The 17,264-nt window shown below is 36.9% G+C and overlaps 1 protein-coding gene across 8 annotated transcripts in view; it reads left to right on the top strand.

The window, feature by feature from the left end:
• The window catches only part of Nalcn (sodium leak channel, non-selective), a 322,796-nt gene that overhangs the window by 62,568 nt on the left and 242,964 nt on the right, over window positions 1-17,264 (top strand). For 7 of the 8 annotated variants that reach the window (XM_087193085.1, XM_087193083.1, XM_021239415.2 and 4 more), the window contains exon 7: window positions 3,548-3,702. In XM_087193085.1, coding sequence (XP_087049211.1) covers window positions 3,548-3,702 — 155 coding nt within the window. The remainder of the gene's footprint in view (window positions 1-3,547; window positions 3,703-17,264) is intronic. The other variant, XM_087193087.1, reaches the window with a different exon arrangement.

Here is a 17,264-nt window from a genome sequence, read left to right as displayed (position 1 = left end):
ACTGAGCTAAATCCCCAGCTAAGGGAACCATCTCTTAAAGACAAAGGCAGCTATTTAGAACACTGCCAAGAGGTCACAGAAAACAAAAACTAAAAATTTCCTGATGTAACACATGAAAATAAACCAAAGCAATTACAGTGTTTTTGAGATCATGGAAATGGGGTAAAAAAATAAAATTGGGAAAAATACAACCAGATACTTTTTAAAGAAATCTGTTAGAAATGCTGGTCTTAAAACTCACTTAAACACGAATGAACATTTATTATAACTGGGAAATCATTATCCAAGAGTTGCCTGGTGGAGCAATAATTTAATTTTCATATTCCAGAGTGCATTTTTTAAAATTCAGACTATTTGAGAAAAAAATGAACAAGAAAATAATTAGCATTAACAAATTAAAATCTGGAAGATTCTTATTATCTGAGAGAAATTAAACTAAGATAAATAACAAATGTATATTCTGAGACTTGACGTTCATTTCATTTTTTAAATGGTAATTACCATGTGGTTTTAGATACATGTCTTGCAGAGCAATTAATCATCTAATAAATATGTCTCTAATAAGAATTCCAATAGTTTAATGTTGGCAAAAATGATATGTTTCCAATCTGCTTTCTATAAAGCCAAAAGACTTCAAAATATCTGTATTAGTGAGAGTTGTGCTTAAAGTGACAATCGATGCTATTATGAAAGATAAAGGAATTGAAATCAAAAAGGAAAAACTTCAGTATTTATAAGTGAGTGAAAACAGTCATAATACTCAAAATTATTGAATAATTAACTTATTCCCAGTGGTACTCTGAGTATGGTACTTTAGCTCATTTGATCTTTTAAGCGCTGCTACAGAGTAGGTGCAATTATTCTCCAGTTTTAGAAGGGAGCCCACTGAGGCAAGAGGCACCAGAGCTAGATTTTTAGTCTAGGCAGTCTACACATTTTAAATTGTCTCTAGCAGTAGCTATTGATAAGGAAACCAGGACCTGTTTTATGTCCTGTACAGATGTAAATCATTGCATTCTCACCCTAACCTGATGAGGTAGGCATTTTCACACCATCTTACAGGTGAAGAAACTGAGGTACGGATAACATAAGTCACACACATAGTAAGTGATTGAGCCAGAATTCACACCCAAGGCTTACTTGCTCCAGATGACAATTTCTTCTTTTCCTCTCTAAATAGCTAAAAGGTGATTCTTAAACAGTTAAACAATTTTTATTTATTTTAAATGTTTTTATTAATACATAGTTTTTGAAACTTTCCACATAGTCAAAATGTTTTCTCAAACTTGTTCTTTTAAGATATTTAAAATGTTTAGAAGCATCAATTTTGATAGGCCAGTTCACTAGTTTTATCTGAACTTTATCTTGCCTTTGTGAAGTATAATTAAAGAACTGAGCGATCTATGAACCAAAAAACTGTCTTTCAGCTCCTCAGTTCTATACACAAAACTGCTTTCAGTATCACATGCCAAAATGATTTTTTTTGAAGGGGCGGGGGGGCGGGTAGTGGAGTTTGAACTCAGACCTTTTCACTAAGCTAATTCCCAGCCCCTTTGTTTGTCTGCTTATTTTCTTGTTTTTTTGTTCACTTGAGACAGGGTCTGGCTAAGTTACTAAGTTGTCCAGGCTGGGTTAAATTTGTAGTCCTCCTGCTTCAGCCTCCCAGAGTGCTGGGCTCGACAATTCTTTACTGTTGTATTTTTACTTGCTAGGATTTATGCTATATTTAAAATGGTAATGATTAACAATAACACACAATAAACATTTATTTGAGTCCTTGCAATGTTAGACTTTATCCTATGCACATTAATTGGCTTATTTCATAAAACTCTTATACAGCTCTGCTGTTAAATATGATTATTCTCCCTATTTTACAGGTAAGAAATCTGAGCTTAGAGAGTCTTAGAACCTTACTACAGTCACACAACTAGTAAATGCAGAGCTGGGACAAAACCCAGAAAGCTTCACTCTGAAACTCTGAAGCTCAGTTACCATATTGTTCTAATGTCATAGGAGCCAAATCTTTTTTTTTCCCCTAGTACCGGGGTTCGAGCTCAGGACCTTGCGCTTGCCAGGCAAGTACAGCGACACTGAGCTACATCCCCAGCCTGCCAAATCTTAAATACAGCATCCAGTGAGACTTAAGGGAGAATGATCATTTGGCCTACAGATAAGAGAAATAAGTGATGTGACTGCCTGTCACATTTTTCTCACCCACCAAAATGATAATTTCCATAATTAGATCTTTACCTTTGAGTTTTGCCTATGAGATCCAAAGGGTCTGAATAAAATGTGACCAGAAGAAACAATAATGTAACCACTTTATTCCCAGAGAAATGTAGACTACTTAGCAGGTTTTTATCCAAGAGAAGATAAAACCCTGAAGGAATAAGCTTAGGATATCTGAATTGTAGGTGAAGCCTCTAGACCTATGTTTGAGACTAGCCAGTGGGTACAGAATCATCAGGCATGGGTGTGTGTGTGTGTGTGTGTGTGTGTGTGCGCGTGTGTGTGAGTAAAACCATTTATACATGTATGTTAGATAACAGGAGGCACACTTAAACGTCAGACTATAGAGAGTGTGTTAAATGAGGGAAAGGAAGGAGCTAATTGAATATATGAAGTCATTAAAGAAAACAAAATGGCACCCAACAGTTGAATTCCATTTGGCTTAGGGACTCAGGAAATCCCAAGAAATATTGATAGATTAAGGAATGACTGTTAAAAAATTGTTGATTTGTTAGGCTTGTGAAATTATCCAGTGTAAATTTTGCCTTCTGCCCAAACCCTTTGAATGACTTCAGATAGCTGTGGTAGGGCCCATTTTTAAGGTCATCTCAGAATGAGAGTCTGCAATGAGATTCACCATTCCAATGACTTCCTTAGTCCAGTATCCAAAAAAGCTATTACCTGTCTAAATCCTTCTAAATCAACTTAATTTCCAGCCTGGAAAGATGAAAAAACGTTAGGTTGCTATTTACCGAAAAGACCTTAATATTCCTCGAGTTATCACCACATCACCTTATCATCTCTTTCTTTCCAAGGTGATGCATTCAATCTCTCTTTATTTGTCTGCTTCTCTATCTGCAATGCACCTCTGCCAACACTGCAGAAGCCCAAACCATGTATAAGACTTGCAGTGTTTGTACCATACAAAAATGACCATAATCCCTTGACATTGATTAGACAGGAGAAATAAAATTGGTGCTTACAGTAGGAAAAGGAGTTTGTGAGTGACCAGGAATTGCCAGGAAAGTTACTTGCAAATCTATAGGAAAACTTCTTTCTTCATTTATCTGGATCTTAGTCTTTAATGACAAAAATAGTAATGGTAATATTCTTCCAAGGAGTGTTAATGGGAATTAATCAAGTATCATTTATTTGAGAATGTTTAATATCTCATTGCTGTTACGAATGCCAGTCGTGAATCACCAAGCTTAAGACTGTGTTGATATACAGCTGTTATTAATGAAGAGTGATTATATTATCCATTTTAATCAACATTTACAGTTATCCAGTTTCTAACGCTTTTGTGTGTTGTTCACAGGAATGTAACCTGGAATAGTTTAGCTATTCCAGATACACACTGCTCACCAGAGCTGGAAGAAGGCTACCAGTGTCCCGCAGGATTTAAATGCATGGACCTCGAAGATCTGGGACTTAGCAGGCAAGAGCTGGGCTACAGTGGCTTTAATGAGATAGGTCTGTCTCACTGGAGAACTCTTTCAGTTTCTGTTTTCTATGTTTATGCAATGGATGGAATGATTGTACAGTTGATATTTCAGGTTATGACTGACTAGTACAAAAGCATAAATGCAAATTTAAACGCTATGCCTATATTATAATATATTCTACCCTACAGTCTGCAGCACCCGGACTATATTAGTATACAAATTCAACACTGGCTGAATAGAGTTAAAGATCTCTCATATTAAGCTATTTTGATTCTTAATTATAACATTTAAAAATTCTTTGTTGAGTAATGTTAAGAGTTGTTGACTGAAAGATAAGTAAGACTTGGTTACTTTTCACATGTAACTGTATCCTAGAAGGCAAGGTAAGTCTTAGAAATTGTAATATTGGACTTTTATGAGGCTAGAGAGCTGGAAAGTACTCTGGAACAGAAAACAGCCAATCAAAACCAGAATGAATGCATCAGCAATGTGATGGATACAAGGGAAGTGCTTGTACATGATGTGTCAAATGTATACATTTCTTTTGGGCTTGTCATATGAAGATCTGAAATGTGCCAGTGCATATACAATGAAAGAAGTTAGCATCTGCCATCTAATCAATATCACTGTATTTATTATAATTGCATTCAAGTTGCCCATATTTTTGGTTAAAGCAAACAGTGAGATTCTAGACAAATACTTTATCCTTTGAGAATTTTTAGTGAAACAATTTTAAAGAACTAATTTATCCTTGAAATTTCCAAGCCTGGGTGTATTCAAGAGAGATCTGGACACTTTTGCTCAAACCCTAAGAGGTGTACCTTGCATTATGAAGCAGGATGGTGGCTGTACTCTTTTGGAAGCGAAATTTTTTTTTTTTGACTTTTTTTTTTGGTACTGGGGATCAAACTCAGGACCTTGCGCTTGCAAGGCAGGCAGCTGAACCACTGAGCTAAATCCCCAGCCCTATTTTTCGGCCTTTGATGTAGTTTCACATCTCAATGAGCAACATACAGTGGGAGATTCCATAGCCAGGTGTGAGCATCAGGCCCTATCAATTCTGGTTTCTACTGGTGCAAATGCAGTCATAAGATCTTCCCCACATCAGAAAAAGTGGCTGCTGAACAGAGTCCCACCAGGGCTTTCAATCTGTAGCAGCTCCAGGGTGGAGCAATGAGCTCTGGGCTGAGTGCTGGAATTTCAGAAAGGATATGTTGGAATTTCAGAAAGGTTGCATTGATTAAGGAATGCTTTCCTGATTTATGAGCTAAAGCAAAAGCTATAGATTTCAGATAGAATATAGTACTGAACTAGGGTTAAAAAGCACAAATAGATGATATTTTAAAGTGAATTTTGCAAGCACCAGCTCTGTATTTATTCTTATATTTTAATATGCCCTCACCATGGATGACCAGCAGCTTAGATGGCATTCATCCATCTCTTTTGAACAGTGACAGGGTTTCCTTATCACAGGAAAGTCTAGAAGCCAACTGATGCAAAGGATTTCAAATTGCTGTAGTCTGTTATCTACTTTTGTAATCAATATTAAGTCCTTCCCTCTGGCACAGAGGCTCCTCTGGATTGTATCAGTGACTTTCAGGCCTGAGCAGGAAATCACAGCTGTGGAACGAGAAATGTGATGTAGAGGTGGGTAGGCTTTATGAACAAGCTTCAGCAATCTCAGTAGCTGGGCGTGACCAGAATGCAAGACTGTAGCTCATTCTTTTTTTGGCGGGGTGGGCAGGGGGGTCGGTGGTAACTGAGTGTACCCATGTCTTCTAGGGAGTGTGGCAGCATTCAAGAACTTAATTACTCTTGCAAAAAAATACCTCCAGTCCTGTGAAATCATTTTGCTCATCCTAAGCAAATCACACTGACCATTTTAAGTGCACCAATCATCCTAAAATTTGACATGCTGAGTTATATTCAAGGTGAATCATCTTTCTTCACTGTGGCTTATACCAGTGTTAATTAATAAAGGGTGCAATCTCCCTTTGAGAGAGAAAACATCCTTATACAAAGTATTGGCTGGAGAGGAGCAATTGTAGGAGGCAGTTGCCCTGGGAGCAGTCAGCTCCCACAAAAGCCATGATCTTACTGCAGCTGCACTGTTGATTTGCACATTTATCTCTCAAGAATTTAAGTTCCTTGAAAACAGGAAGCTCATCTTTTCATCTTCATGGCTCCAGGGCCTCTTGCAATGCCTGGCTCATGGGGACCCTCTATAAATATTTACCAAAGGACTGAACAAAATGTGTGTTCTTTTGAATTCCTCGGTAACCAGTTATGTTTCTATTAGGAGATACAGCATAATAGAGAAATGTTATTTTATTATTGTTCTTTTTCCTTGATTTTGCATGTTTTTGTTGGCCATATTCACTGTTTGTCATGACTTCCCTTTCTATATGAGCTTAATTTAGTCTGTTTGCTTCTCCTCAAATGATGAATTAATCATCATTGTGTGACTAATGACTGGTTAGATAATGAAATGTTGACTTTGTATTATAATCAAATAAGTTTTAAATGGTCATTGTAGTTTAGGTTGAAATAAATAGCTGCTTCTTGATGTTATGCATCCTTGTAGATACACAAACATGTATTTTAGGAGATTGTTTTTTAAAGTTTTTATAAAAACAAAAGACAATATTCCTCCCAAAATAAGGCAAAGAAATTATTCTATTAGAGATATGCAATTATTTCTTTAGTGTGCAATTGAATTTAAAACATAATTAGGTGCCTGAGAGTATATATAAATTTGGCCAATATACTTACATATGTAAGTAATTGAGATTGATTTAAAAGGAGTTTCCTTTTCTTACCAACAAATTAACACGCAAAACAATGAATTTCAATTCATGTATACAATTTTTATTACAAGGAGCTTTAAGTCTCATTAGAATTTAATATAGATGCTGTTGAAAATCTCGTTTTAAAATTGTATTAAAAGCCAGACTGAGTGAGTAGAAAAACTTACAAAGAGTCCCTGTAGCAAGATGGAGAGTAAAGACATTCTTGAATCCCTAAAATCACCAAAACATAACGATATCTGAGAAACAGAACTACAGTCTCCATAGTAAGGACTGAAAACCCCGGAACTATGAGGTGCAATATCCGAGGACCGAGTCTGACAGAAAACTTCCTGAGAGGATTCTGGGTACTGTGGACCTCAGACAAGGCCAGCAGGATGTCAGTATTCTAATCAGGGTTGCTTGAGACTGGAGAGCCTGAGAGGTTTCCATTTTGAATCATGGAGTCAGAGAGTTGCTGACTGTGGGGATCTTTCTGGGACTCCGTGTGGCGTCTCAACAGAGAGGCCTCCTTGCTACAAGGAGTCGGTAGAGAGAAAGGAAGGACAGACTTACTTGTGAAGGCTCCCTGCACTGCTGACCTGGTTTGACAAGGATGAGGTGAAATCTAAACTGACTATACCTCAGAATGGCCTGTGGAGCTTTAACTTTCTCCTCTATAAGTCATTTTTAATATTTTTATTTTTGACACGTGTTCATCTTTATTAGATCCAGTGTGATATTTCAATATATGTAGGCAATGTACAGTGAACAGACTGGCACATCCATCACCTCAAACATGTATCATTTCTTTGTGTTAGGGACATTCAAAATCACCCCTATTAGCTACGTTGAAATACACAATGACACATTGTCAGCCATAGTTACCTTACTGTGCTATAGAACATTAGAAGTGATTTTTCCTGCCTAGCTGCACCCCTGTGCCCATTAACCATACTCCCTCCAAACCCCCAGCCCCATGCTCCGGTAAACACTGTTCTCTTTGCTGCTTCTGTGAGGTCAACATTTTTAGCAGTGAAAATGTGTGGCATTTGTCTCTCTGTGGCTGACTTACTTCATTTAACACCATATCCTCCAGTTGCATCCATGCTGCTACAAATGACAGGATTTCATTCTTTTTATGACTGAATAATGTTTCATTACATAGATTTATAGCACATCTAGGTTTGTTCTTTATCCTAGCTATTGTAATAAACATAGGAGTGCAAATATCCCTGATCCACCAATTGACGTGCACCATTCCGAGAACAATTAAATAGAAATCTTAGAGTGATCCCAGGCAAGATGGTATGTAAAATCTCTCCACATGGTTGTAATGACACAGAGTTGTGAACCACTGGACTAGAGCAATATACGCACCTGTACCCTATCTTAACCACACATGCCCGCATTAACTAATATCCCCAAATTCTAGTCAGTGGAGATTGTATTCCAGAAGGAAGATTCTTGGTGTTGTTTGATCTTCCTTCCTATTATCCTGCTCTCAAAAGTCTTTGCATTTCTGTGCTCTGTTTCTAGAATCATATCCACACTCACCTTGTATCATTGAATTTTTCTCCCATTTGTCAGGCCTCACACATATGTTTATTTGTATTTTATCCCTATGCATTTGCATTTGTCATCGTTGGAGCCATGCCCTGTCTTTCAGCACCTTTTCAACGGGCTCTCCTTCTGCAGCGTCCAAGAGAAACAGCTGATGGGGCGTTAGGCAGAAGCCGCAGCCCAGCTAGGTCACACATGGTCTCCAGCACTCACTGGTTTATTTTCTGGCCTCTCTTAAATCCCTGGACCATGTGGTAACTGAGATGTCCATAGTTTCCAAATCCTTTCCTTTCCTTTAAACATTTGCCATTTTTATTCCTAGGTACATATCCTATGATTGCTTGTTTAGGACTTTTAATTCACACATCCCCTCTAAGATGTTAACCTGGGTACTTAGCATATCAAGCCCTCCTCCACATTCCAGCCACAAGAAGGACCACACATAACGGGAAGGATGTCTTTGACAAACAACTGTTTAGCAGATTCAGTCTCCATGACTGAGGTGTGTGGGGAAGGTGGGTAGTAATGATAGAGGGAAAAGATTTGAAGATGGACAGAATCCAAAACCCACACTGACGAGTTGAAATAAGCACAAAATCACCCTAGCCTACCTTATTTAGAATATGTATTCCGCTTCCATTTTCTGAAAATGTTTTCTACTTTCCCCGTCTTCCGTCCCCTGTGTTCTTGCATGCTTATGAACAAGAGAGTGCTGATAATCCGAGACACACAGGAGGGGTCTGTGATTTCCTATAAGAGCCCTGACATGCAACCATAGGCGTGTACAGCTGGAAAAGACAGTGAAGTCATGAGCTTGCCCACAGTTCAGTGGGAGGGAGGCTGAGCATCAGAGAGAGCAAGGTTAGAGTTCCAGGGAACAAAGATGGAGGCAGGCTGCCTTCACCTCTCACGGTGACAGGACATCATCACTCAACCTCCCTCAGTCTCCTGTCTGTGCTTCATTAAGAAGAATAATTTTCAAAGTTTCCTTTTACTGTTAAATTTGTAGTAGGATGTTAACATTATTCACCTTCGGAGAGGTACTGATTGGAATGACCGCTGTCCAAACAGAAATATTGTGCTGTTAGAAAAAAACAAAACCAAATCTATTGTGCCAAATGTATCATTTCTACATGCAAAAGAAATCATAGCAAACACAATTAATGTGGCAAATTTATAGGTCATGATCTTACAAAGGAAAGTAAGACATCTGGTACAGGAGATGAGTACAAAACTACTCAACAGGTGGCTTGAACTTTCCATAGATTGTGCTGTCAGATGAAAAACAAAACATGTTTGGATTAAACTCAGTGAATCTCATAAAATTGATGATAAAGTTCATCCTGAAAAGTCACCTATGAAGTAAAGAGACATCAAGCATTTTTGTTACTTGCCTTCAAGTTATAATAACTGAGCTCTAGCAATAACCTAGATGCCCATTAACAGATTAAGAATAAATATATATATATATGATATATATAATGGAATTTTATTCAGCCATAAAGTAAAATGAACTCTAGTCATTTGTAGAAAAATGGATGGATCTTGAGATCATAATGTTAAATGAAATAATTCAGACAAAGAAAGTTAAATATCGCATGATTCTGTCATGTGAAAAACTCAATTTTACATAAAGAGTAAAAGGCAGATCTTTAGAGTAGGAGATGGGAATGGGCGAAGGGATAAAAAGAGTATAGAGGGGAAAGAGGATTAAAAATGATTAAGATGTTATATATCTGTACCAGCCCTGAAAATGAATGTAAATTTCATGTATTGTGAACATATATCAATAAAAAATTCAAACTTTCTAAAAAATAAATAAAAATTAAAATTCAGGCTCCCTAATAGCAAAAAACAACATATTAAAATTTATGTAATGAATCTGAAGCACAGATAATAATAAATATAAAAATTATAAGACTAAAGGAGAAAAATCCCAATTTTAAAATACCAAGAATTAAACCTGATTGAAGCAGTTTATATCAGTGGAAGCCCATACACAAAATCAGACCATAAATGAAGGTATTCTGAAAATAACTCATAGACAAGATGTCTGAATAATATATGTGCTTTTAGTACCACATGTGTTATATGTAGTGGACTATTTCTCTATTCTTTAAAAATAATACTCCAAGATGATGCCAGGAAGTCACAAACACAGGATTGTGGCAGTAACTCATTGTCCAAGGGACTGTCTTTATTTTTGTGATTGCTATCATTACTTAGGACAACCACTGCTATCAGTCATTGATTGCTTATTGGGTAACCGGCAGCTGGCAAAAGGTTTTCCATCCATTGTTTTTAATTCTCCAAATTAACCCATAAAGTGTGGTTTTTCTTCACTTGGTAGGTGAGGAGAACGAGCTGAGAAAGCATGAACTTGCCCCAGTGCCCCCTCGCCTGTTATGTCTGGAACCCAGGTTGCTGGCTCTCGGGCTACAAACTCTGCCTCACTTATGAGGTCAGCTGCAGAAAGCCTCCATGCCTGTGGGTCGTCAGCGCGGCTGGTCCATGATGGTCTCGTTCCAATAATGACAGCAGAATGGCCTGTCCGTCCTGTCCACCTGAGTCCCTTGTCCTGAACTCTTTAGGACAAGGAAAGCTTGTGACCAAAAGTGACTTCCACTGCAAACCAGGGGCCTCCAGGTTAGACCTACAGAGTACATACACATTGGGAGAGAACATAAACAGTAAGAAAAGTATGCTACTTGATATATTTTGGTCAGATGTGTACTTATTTAAGTTAATCTCAAAATTCCATTCTAAGATATATGTATTTACTATATATAATTTATACATGCATTAATTTTCCAGTATATTTGAATTTGCTTTCTCCTTCACATTGAAGAATGAATATTTAATTTCACTTTCCACATTACTGCAAAGTACCCAACAATTTTATCCAAAATGATTTCAAAAATTTAGATTAATTAATTGCCTTAATGAAGATGTGAAATGAAGAGTATTCACCTTATTAGTCCTTTTATTTTTTTAATTAATTAATTAATTTTTTGGTACCAGGGATCAAACTGGGGACCTTGGGGACCTTGTGCTTGCAAGGCAGGCCGTGGAACCACTGAGCTAAATCCCCGACCCTTTTTTTTTTTGGTATCAGGGATCGAACTCGGGACCTTGAGCTATAGTCCTTTTAATTAAAAACAATCACAAAGCTTTCCTTACAATATGTCTTTCCAAAAATATTAAGTGGAAAAATGACAAGTTTAGCTTCATGGATGTTAAAATGTGGATCTTGTGTGCTTCTATAAATTTAAAGTGATGGCTTGTAATACCTATAATTTTTTTCTGGAATTAATAAATTAATTGAGCCATTTAAAGAAAATCTGGAAAATTAAAGAGAGTTGGAGGCTGCCAGATTCTCAAATTGTCTCAAGTCACTTCTGAAGCAGGATAGTAGGGGTATTGAAATTTGAGACTAGTAAGTTTTTCCAATGGGAAAGATTGTTTGTTTGAGCTGTTATTTATTTCGTGATATAGTCTCCTTTGACTTTGGGTGGTATTGACTATAAGATTTAGAGTCAGCTTCCTGTGTTGGTCAAACATCAGTTTTATTTAATATTGATGAGAAACAAGTGTGATAACTTTTGTTACTACTCGTGTTCTGTGCTGGGAGCCACTACTGTATTTTGCTGAAATCAGATGCCAGCAAATCCACCACGCCGCCTGATGTTTCAGTTTTGATATAGGATGTGTTTGGTTTTAAAATTCTTCTGTAGGCATTTTATTGGTGTTCTATTATTTCTATAATTTTTATTTTATTACGTCCTGTATTAAATGTGGACATAAAGTACGATGAAAAAATTATATTCAAATTATGATAGAATTTAAATTGAACTTCTTTGATGCTGGTCAAAATCGATTCATCAAATTTAAATGTTGTTAAACTGTATTTCATGCTGCTGTACGTGATCTCAGATGAAAACTGTACAAATGAATAGAAAATAGAAATATTTATCCACAATGATGATTTATTACAGAATGTACATTTTTATTGCAGCTGCAAAAAAGCCACAGTCAAGACTATTTGTAAAATATGTAATTGAGATTTATAATGCTTTCTGAAAAACTCACCAAAGGGTAGTTTTGCCAGTGGAATTACTTATTGATTTTTATGAAAAATCACATATGGAAGATAGAACTAGGGCCATAGGATTCAACCAAAAGTGTTTGTGTTTACTTAAATCTGATAATTCTGTAATTTGTTCTCTGGAGGGATTCTTTTATCACCGGACAAAGAAACCCTAACATATATTTGTTGAATAGAGGACAAAGTCATGAAACTTCATAGGAGGAATAGTTGTCAAAATCCTTAGTCCAACACGGAGGGTTGTATTCCAGTGTCTTAGGTGGCTACAGACCAAAAGTGTGTGATTGAAAATTTTTAAACGGACTGAGATTTTATTAGATTCTTATACAGGGCTGTTGATTTACTTAAACTGAAATTAGTTGTGCAGACAATATTCAGGATGTTAGAAAGAGAGAAAGTTTATAGCTAGAAATTACAAATGTGATTAAAAAGAGACAGCCACTGTCTGCTGTCTCGCAGCTATTTGGGAATTCTTTTTGAATGGATAAAAAAAGGCAGCTGCTAGAGTGAATTTCCAGTAGGCAAGGAAAGGAGATTTACAGGGGATTTCAGGCTGAGGGTGTAATGCAACGGTAGAGTACTTGTCTAGCATTTCATTTGTGAGGTTTCCAAAAATCCACTGCTACTGCTCATAGTAATAATAAAATAAGAAGTGAATTTCTGAGAAAAAATGATTGAGGTTTTTTAATACTATACATGATAATACACAAAATAGCTAATGGTTTCTTAAAAATCAGCATTTTTTATAGTTATACTTTAATATTTGTAAATTATGAAATAATTCATTCCAATGATTCAATATAATGAATGTCATTATATTGTACACCTAAAATGTACCAATAAAATAAAATTTAAAAGAAAGAAATAATTCAAATAGCATTATATGTATTGAAAGAAATAAATAAATTCTGCCATATATAAATCCCTCCCGCCCTCTCTCCTTTTCTTCCTTCCTTTCTTCTTTTCTCTTTATAAAGTGCCATGGTGTTTTGTTTTGTTTTGTTTTAGGAGACAGGATCTCAGTATCCAGTTCAGGCCAGCCTTGAACTCATGGAGATCCCCCTGCCTCAGCCTCCCTAGTACTGGACTTACAAATGTGTGCCACCACGCCTGGCTTCGTGCCATGGTTTTTAATAAAATACTTTGACTCTTTTCCTTTCTGAGAGACATTGGAATAGTTCTAGGTTTTTACTACTGTGAGGATGTGTCGATTGGAACACAGAGCCACTTACCTTCAGCACAGGAGTATTCTTCAGAACCCATTCTTGAAACAATTTGAGGGCCAAAGAAAATACACATTTTTAATAGAATAGATAACCGGTGGTTTATTTTTCAAAAATGTTATAGACATTCATAATGCTGTCTTTACTGTATAAGAGTGGGCTGGGGGTGTGCTTCAGCGATAGAGTTCATGCTTAATATGCACAAGCCCCTAGGCTCAGTCTCCACCTACCCATCCATCCATCCACCCATCCATCTCTGTGTAGAAATAGTTAAATACATGGAGTCTGTAACTACTCTATATCTATAAAGAATTTTTAGTTATGCATAAACATTGAAGGGAAATTAACACTGTGTGTGCTCTGTACTTTACTGGAGACCAGCAGTTCCCTCTTTTCTTGATGAGCTCCTCCTGCTCCTCCTAGAGTTCCTCTCTCCCGCACTTGCAGCAACCTATGATTCACCCTTTCTGTGCAGCTTCTCCAATGCAACAGGAGCATTTACTACTCTCTGTCTTAACTGTGATGGCAAGGTTTGTACATAGAAGTTGACACCACATCCTACTTATGTCCCACATCTGGGGCGTGCGTGTGCATGCATGTGTGTGTGTGTGTATGGTGTTTCTTTTGTCTTGCCTGTGAGCTCATGAGACTGACATGTCTCAAGTAGGGACATTTCAAACACACATTTTGGTATCTATTCTACCCCTCATTGAGTTCAGTATATACTTGAAGACTAGCTGACCGCATCCAAGAGATCTTTACATTAGATGCATTACAAAATCATCATTCTGTGGCAATTTGGTGATTGAAAATTGAAAAAGAATTCAAATACAACTTTGGCATTTAAATTGAGCCTTAGTAGATTGGCTTCTACATTAAGCCCGATGTGGGAAACAAGTGTGAATCCATTCACAGAAGTCTGATGCAGACCGTCAGGGAGACTCTCCTTGCCAGTGAGGGCAGGCAGTGGCACCTCGTTCTTTGGATACTCACTGAAATTAAATTAATTTCACTAGCTGGTTGGTTGGCCCAGAAAAGAATAACATTGATTCAACATCAACATTTAAATAACCCTTAATCATTTGAGAAACCCTTGCTAGCTCTGACCTCAAGGCTGAGGCATTTCAGAGGAGAGCAGAGCTTGGCTCTCCATCCTAGGGGTCCTGCTGAGTCAAAACTGCTGAGGAGGAGAAGACGCTCCCGCAGCCCTCGATCAAGTGCTTTCGCCCTGAGCCACAGAGGCTGTGCAGAGAAGGTGTCCCTCCCAGCAGGCCCTGGCTGTGCAGAAAGGGGCTGCCTTCTTTCTTCTCTGTCCTCCACCCCTCAGCTCCCACACCCTTAGAGTAAAGTTTAGTAAACAGTCTAAAACATACTAAGGATGCCAAAATAAATGTGCTAAAGATTAAGATGAAAATTAATATACTAAACCCAATCACAAAAGGCTAATAAATATTAGGTGTTGCTGTTAAAACAACACTAGCAGTACACCAAAATTGCTACCAGCAAGAGTACAATTGATCAGATTTACTTTTAGATATAAGTAGAAAAAGGAGCTGAATTCCTGTTTTTATGAGAAAGTCAGAATTTTCAGAAAATATAAGATGTATTCTTACAGTAAGTATAAAAATGAGGTGTAGTCCCATACTTATTATGCATTTTCTTTGTACAGGTACTGAAAATATAACGATGAAAACAGATATAAGTAAGTTCTTGCCCTCAAATAGAGATGTTAAAAATAAGAAATGAAGGTGAAATAATTTCAGAAGAAAGGGTTACCTTTAACGTGTTTTCAATATGAATGTGTAAAATTGGACGAGTCTCACTTTTCCCACTTATCTTATTTCTCTCTTTTGTGTAACCAACCTAACTAAACAAATGCATTTCTTACTTCTGGGGATGAAAATTGCACTTTAAGAATTATGTTTTCACTTTAGATTTTGATAAGCCAGCTATATAGTGACAGATTAAGTGTAGTATCTTTAAGTTGTTGCTGGTCAAATATTCTTGGTTTTTATGCACCTTTCTGCAAATGTTTTATCTTATTTTTCATAACTAGCTCAATTGAGTGTAGAATTTTGAATTCATGTTTATTTTTCCTGAAAATTTCAAAATTATTCCACTATATTATAGAATCTATTATTGCATTGCCAGTAACATTTCACCCATGAGTCTACTTATAGAGCCTTTGCTTAGATTTTTTTCTTTTGTAACCTGTTTTTTTCTCTAGTACTTTTTAAGATTTACCCTTTAGCTTCACTATTTCATGATCTTACTGTCTGTCTGGCTATAGATCTTCGTTATTTATTTACTAGAGAGTCACTTTTTATTTGAGACTCATGCCTTCCTTCAATCCAGGTTGATTTTCAAATATTATCTTCTCAAATCACATCTCTTTCTTAGTCTGTCTTTTCTTTGATTTTGGATATTGGTTAAATACTTGGCTAATGCTTACCCTGTCACATCTTGAGCGTCTCTAAATCTTGCTTTCTAACTTCCTTCTGTTTTCTGTTTGTCCTCTGGCCCTCTTACTAGGTGCCTGGTAAATCTTGGATTATTGTCCAAGCCTCTTAAAGTTATTTCCATATTTCCCAGCTTAAATTCTTTGATAAGCTCTTTGTAATTGTCTTTATCTCTCAGTGTGTCTAGTTGGTTATTCAGCTTTTTCATTGGATCTTTAATTCCATCTATAATTTTCATATCTAGAATTTCTATTTAATTTTGTTTCAGATATGTCTTTTTCATCTTTTTTAAATACTCTGTCCTATTTCTGAACTTCTTTTCACTGTCAGAACCTTAAACATGCTGGGCAGCAGAAGCCCTGGAGGTTTATACTGATTCCCAGTTATCCATGAACCACCTTGGTTTTGGGTGCTGATCATTGTTGTGATTCTGTATTCTCTCAAACTCTCTGACTGCTAGATGTTTTGCTCACATAGATTTGACCTATTTTATACATTGAATAATTGTTTCCTGTGTATGTACATTTCCTCATCTTAGTTGAGCATCTGGTAAGGAGGGCATAGTCCAAGAAATTGTTTTTCTAGTATTAGAATTTTTATGTAATGATGCAGTTCTTTTTTCCTTGATATATCTATGAATTATATTATATTCACAGTGCATATTTAGCATTGACTCAAAATGTGACAGGTTAGTATTTATAGGAATTTAAATTTTCACTAAGATTCCCTGTTGCAGAATTTTTACAAAGATTCCATATTGTTTTGGGCTACTAAGTTATTACAACAGGCTCTGCAACCTGGGAAGGCAATATATCGCCAGGTACTTTGTATGAAAACAAAAAATGAAAAAAAGCGAGCGGGATATGAGAGCACACTGCAAATAAACAGTGGCAATAATTGAGCAATGAGAACAATTTTGACAGATAGTAGTGCTGAAACTTCTTAATATTAATTGCAGCAAATATTTGAAGGCTTTCATCCTCCACATATGTGCTTTAACAATAAGCAAAATGTAAAATGAAATAAAAACTCTAATGCAGAATTACCCTAACACAAACCAAACAAGTTTTTGAAAGGAACTCTTACTCTTCTAATAAAGCAATAATCTATATTTGTGCAGAGTGATGATGCACTATTTCACTTAAAAACTAGTGGTGACAACAAATCTTGACCCCAAATTGACATTAAACTAAGACAGTGTCTGAAGGTCTGTCACTCTGCCGACAGCATCCACAGTGTCACCTGGTGCCAGCTCCATTCTATGAGAGGGGCAGTGAGATTCAGAGAAGGAAGCAGTCCTGGAGGAGGGAGAGGCCCTGGCGCTGATTGCAGTCACTGTACTCCAGGGGAGAGCTGCTGTCCTGAGTTCTCCGGAGTGCTCAAGTCCAAGTGAAAGGGCTCAGTTTCAGGACATAGTCCACATGGTGTTAGGAGGGTGAGTTTGGACAATGTAC

This window comes from Heterocephalus glaber, unplaced genomic scaffold, assembly GCF_053883595.1.
Source record: "Heterocephalus glaber isolate CG9 unplaced genomic scaffold, H.glaber_assembly_v1.0 deba00001579, whole genome shotgun sequence".
In the NCBI taxonomy this organism is placed as follows: Eukaryota; Metazoa; Chordata; class Mammalia; order Rodentia; family Bathyergidae; genus Heterocephalus; species Heterocephalus glaber.
This window is presented reverse-complemented; position numbering and strand designations above follow the sequence as displayed.